This window comes from Macaca thibetana, chromosome 12 (assembly GCF_024542745.1).
Source record: "Macaca thibetana thibetana isolate TM-01 chromosome 12, ASM2454274v1, whole genome shotgun sequence".
In the NCBI taxonomy this organism is placed as follows: Eukaryota; Metazoa; Chordata; class Mammalia; order Primates; family Cercopithecidae; genus Macaca; species Macaca thibetana.
Genome location: NC_065589.1, coordinates 73102074 through 73107195, shown reverse-complemented (window position 1 = coordinate 73107195; position 5122 = coordinate 73102074). Strand labels below are relative to the sequence as shown.

The 5122-nt window shown below is 49.4% G+C and overlaps 1 protein-coding gene across 6 annotated transcripts in view; it reads left to right on the top strand.

The window, feature by feature from the left end:
* Positions 1–2571: 2571 nt before the first annotated feature.
* Positions 2572–5122, top strand: part of UBR3 (ubiquitin protein ligase E3 component n-recognin 3) — a 264525-nt gene continuing 261974 nt past the window's right edge. For all 6 annotated transcript variants that reach the window (XM_050751441.1, XM_050751437.1, XM_050751440.1 and 3 more), the window contains exon 1: positions 2572–3131. In XM_050751441.1, coding sequence (XP_050607398.1) covers positions 2587–3131 — 545 coding nt within the window. In that variant the 5' untranslated portion in view covers positions 2572–2586. The remainder of the gene's footprint in view (positions 3132–5122) is intronic.

Below are 5122 nucleotides of genomic sequence, written 5' to 3'. Positions count from 1 at the left end.
CAGCGGCCCGGCGCCGAGCTGCAACTTTTGTCCTGAGCCGGGGTTCCGCTGGCCACCTGGGGGCCTCATTACCCCATCCCCTCCACCTGCAAAGCCTGCGCTACTCGCTGACCCACGGCCAGTCCTCGCCGCCTATCGCCTGCTCGTTACCCTCTAGTTTGCCATGAGTACCTGCGGGCCCTCAAAGGATGGGGAAAGAGTGAAAGGGATGCGGAAGAGAAAGTCACAGTCACTTTGTTGTATGGCCCAGAGTGACTATTCTTGTTTCCCAAGTCTCGGCTCAAAAAGTAGCGATCTCCATTCATCTTTACCTCCTTCGCCGTTCTCATGCCTTACTTTATTGTAACTTTCTCAATTTTTAGGTCATTTGTGTCACTTGCAATTCTCACAGAAGTGGTGATGTCAAAGAAACCCAAAGAAGAGATAGCGGATGGGCCGGGCGCGGTGGCTCACGCCTGTAATCCCAGCACTTTGGGAGGCCGAGGCAGGCGAATCACGAGGTCAGGAGATCGAGACCATCCTGGCTAACACGGTGAAACCCTATCTCTACTAAAAATACAAAAAAATTAGCTGGGCGTGGTGGCGGGCTCCTGTAGTCCCAGCTACTCGGGAGGTTGAGGCAGGAGAATGGCGTGAACCCGGGAGGCGGAGCTTGCAGTGAGCCGAGATCGTGCCGTGCACTCCAGCCTGGGCGACAGAGCAAGACTCCGTCTCAAAAAAAAAAAAAAAAAAAAAAAAAAGAGTGGAAACGAAAGAATAGGTAGCGGTGTCAAATACTGGAAAGAGGTCGGGCTTCATAAAGTAGGAGCAGAAACCAAGTTGTAGCAGATTGTGGAGCGAATGGAAGTTTAGAAAGAAGAAAGAGTAAATATGAACAATTAAACGTGGCCCCGGACGCGGTGGCTCACTCCTGTAATCCCAGCATTTTGGGAGGCCGAGATGGGCGGATCGCTTGAGACCGGAGTTTGAGACCAGCCTGGGCAACGTAAGGAGACCCTGTATCTACTAAAAATACAAAAATTAGCTGGGTGTGATGGCGCGAGCCTGTGGTCCCAGCTGCTCCGGTGGCTGGGGTGGGAAAATCGCTTGAACCCGGGATGCAAAGCTTCCAGTGATCTGAAATTGCACCAGTGCACTCCAGCCTGGTTGACAGTGAGACCCTGTCTCAAAAAAAAAAAAAAAAAAAAAAAAAAAAAAAAAAAAAAGAAAGAAAAAGAAAAGAGAAAGAGAAAGGCGGCCTACGAAAAGAAGAGAATGGTTGATGCTTAGTAATGGGGGAAGCTTTATTGTTTTTTCAACTATTTTTAAGACAGGAGGAGACAAATTCTGACAAGAATTGAGCTAATAGAAAGAGAGGTGTTAAAAATACAAGAGGATATTGGATAGAGTTGGGATCCTGAGAAGGCAGGATCCAGTGGTTAAGTAAAAGGATTGCAGGACTGTATTTAAGCCTGTGGATGGACACCTCTTTGCATTATTAAAGGAAGAAGAAAAAGAGTGAATGGATGATGACGAAGTAGAGAAGTGTCTGAGGCTGCTACTTCCTAGGAATGGTAGAATTCAAAATTTTCTGTTATGAAATCAAATGAGTTAAAGCATTCAAAGTTTTAGCATGTAAAGTTAATACATAAAGTTTTATTTAGTTTATAATTTAGTGATTCATAAAATTATTGAGCAAATTTAACTTATCACTGTTATATGATGATCGTGACATACTTAACTAATGTAGAAGACCAAGACTGTAAAATAACCTGTCTTAATTATGTTTCATTCATTTCAAACACACGGTTATGGATTGGAAACACCCCTGTTCTTCTTTGATGTTGTTGTTGTTTTTTGAGACGGAGTCTCGCTTTGTCTCCCAGGCTGGAGTGCAGTGACGTGATCTTGGCTCACTACAACCTCTGCCTCCTGGGTTCAAGCGATTCTCCTACCTCAGCCTCCCGAGTAGCTGGTATTACAGGCGTGCGCCACCACGCCCGGCTAATTTTTGTATTTTCACTAGAGACAGGGTTTCACCATGTCAGCCAGGCTCATCTCAAACTCCTGACCTCAAGTAATCCGCCTGCCTCGGCCTCCCAAAGTGCTGGGATTACAGGTGTGAGCCACTGCGCCCGGCCTTCTGTTTTTCTTTGGATTGCTCTTCCTACAGTTTTTGTTTTCCTTAAGTTGGGGTCTCACTCTGTCGCCCGCTGGACTTTGATAACAATAGGAATGTACATCTTACACAAAATGCAGATGCCTAAAGTACATCTGAAAGATGATGTGAATAATTCCTGTAGTCTATGCAAATAAAGAAATAATTGCCTTTATTAAAGACTTCCTATAAGGTGAGTCCTTTATTTCAGTAGCTCTTAACTTAGAAAGTTGGGAGCCTAGCTTGGCCCAGAGGCACCCAGGCGGGAGGGCGGGGAGAAGGCTCTGCAGCCCGAGGGGGCGTGTGCAGGGGCGGGGCCGCGGGCGGAGGAGCGCGGACCCTCCGGGTATCGCGAGAGTTGGGCGGGCCGAGCAATCGCAGCAGTCTATTCCCTCACTCTCCCCGGAGGAGCCGCTGGCCCTGGACTCTCCAAATTCTGAGCTCTCATCATGGCGGCGGCGGCCGCGGCGGCCGTCGGGGGCCAGCAGCCGTCACAGCCCGAGCTGCCCGCGTCGGGGCTGGCCCTAGACAAGGCGGCCACCGCCGCGCACCTCAAGGCGGCCCTCAGCCGGCCAGACAACCGCGCAGGTGCTGAGGAGCTGCAGGCGCTGCTGGAGCGGGTGCTGAGCGCCGAGCGGCCGCTGGCCGCGGCTGCAGGCGGCGAGGACGCGGCGGCGGCCGGAGGCGGGGGCGGTCCGGGGGCCGCCGAGGAGGAGGCCTTGGAGTGGTGTAAGTGCCTTCTGGCGGGCGGCGGCGGCTACGACGAGTTCTGCGCGGCGGTGCGGGCCTACGATCCCGCGGCGCTCTGCGGCCTGGTCTGGACAGCCAACTTCGTGGCCTACCGCTGCCGGACGTGCGGCATCTCGCCCTGCATGTCGCTGTGCGCCGAGTGCTTCCACCAGGGCGACCACACCGGACACGACTTCAACATGTTCCGTAGCCAGGCCGGGGGCGCCTGCGACTGTGGGGACAGCAACGTGATGCGGGAGAGCGGGTGAGTGGAGCCGTCCCCGCGGGCGAGGCGACCCTGGGCCGGGGACGTCGCGGGAGGGCCTGGAGCGGGGCACCGGGAGCCCACTCTTGAGCTGTCAAGGGGAGGGTGCGGGGGAGGGTGCAGCCACAGGGGGATGGAGGTGACTGAGCTGTCAGAGGTGGAAAGGGGGTGGGGAGCAGAAAGCAGGGAGAGGAGAGCGTAGAGCATGTTTAGGAAACCGGGCTGTGAATTATGGGGAAGCCAGGGTGGGTAAATGATAGCGAGAAAAGAGCCAGTGTATGGGTTAGGAGGGGAGTGAGGGGGAAAGGATTTTTGGGGAAGCTCGTGTCGAGCTGTCAAGTGTGTACTTGTTGGGAAAGGCTATAAAGCCTGGTTCTTGGGAAGAGACTTAGGTTGTGATTTGGATTGGCTGGGAGGGGTTGTTATTGGGGACTGTATTGGCTCGCGGGATGATGAGAGCTGGGGAGGTGGTCTTGTACGTGCAGGGAAGGACGCTTGAGGAAAAGGTCTTCTGAACTGCCAGTGTGTCTGTCAGTATGAGAGAAGGAGCTCTTGAGGGTTGAGGGAGGAGGGAAGGGGAGGGGCCTGCATGAAAAGTGACTGTTGAGCTGTCAGTGGAGTATTTGGTATGCTGGGATGACATTTAGAATTGGGCTACTGAGCAGTCCGTTACAGAATACCCGCCGTACCAGGAGAACGAACAAAATACTGAGCGAACTAGGAATCAAGTGTTAGGTCTTCTCCAGTTAAGGGCACTTTATTCACTCACTGATATGTGAACATCTAAGAGGAGACAACAAATGCCCTTTTGACAGGAGCGATACATCAAATGTTGGGACTTATGAGAGAAGACATTTCAGAGTTTGCAGTGAGTTAGAGAGTTAGTACATGTAGAGTCTTGGCTTGGAACGTGATGTCAATGTCAGGGACAGTCTGAGAAAAAAGGAAAAAGTGAAAGGGGCGATTTTGGATAGGCAGTAGTTGAAAGAATATTAGCAACTACTAGTTGCTAGCAGTTATTAAACTTCTTCAATTTTCAGGTCTTAGGATTAATGACAGAGTACAATCTTTTTATAAATGGTCACCTTTTTTTTGGGAGTACTTGTAAGGTTACTGTTACTCCAAAATGTTTGTACCTACTATGTGCAAGCAAGGCTTCTTGGATATTAAAAATGAATGAAACATTGACCAACCCCTTACTCTACTTGCACTGGAGTAGAAAGTAATAAATTCCTTAAACAATAACTTGATAACTAGAGGAGGGAGAGGAGGTTTCTGTCCAGAGGGAGTAAGAAAAAGTCTTCAGAAAGAAGGTATTTTGATTTTGCTAATAATAATAACATAATTGCAGCTAACATTTGAGTTTTTATTTATTTATTTATTTATTTATTTTTTAAAGATGGAGTTTCGCTCTTGTTGCCCAGGCTGGAATGCAATGGCGCGATCTTGGCTCACCGCAACCTCCGCCCCCTGGGTTCAAGCGATTCTCCTGCCTCAGCCTCCCAAGTAGCTGGGATTACAGTCATGCACCACCACGCCCGGCTAATTTTGTATTTTTTTTTTTTTTTAGTAGAGACAGGGTTTCTCCATGTCGGTCAGGCTAGTCACGAATTCCCGACCTCAGGTGATCTGCCTGCCTTGGCCTCACAAGTGCTGGGATTACAGGCGTGAGCCACTCCGCCCGGCCAACATTTGAGTTCTTGAACTGTATCTCTGACACTTTAAAAGTACTTTTAAAAATTTTATATTTGAATAGATAAAATATATAGCTAATAAAGCAGATACACACACACACACAGAGTTGGAAATTTTTCTCCCATCTAGTCTTCCATCTGTCCAGTTCCTTCCTGCTTAGTTTCTCTTAGTGCAGAACAAGCAAGGATGTTTCCTAGTTTTTCAGTCTCTTTTTGTGCAAAGGGTTGCATACTTTCCACTATTTTACATCTTGCATTTTTTAGTTATCTTAGATATATTTTTCTTATTAAAAAGTC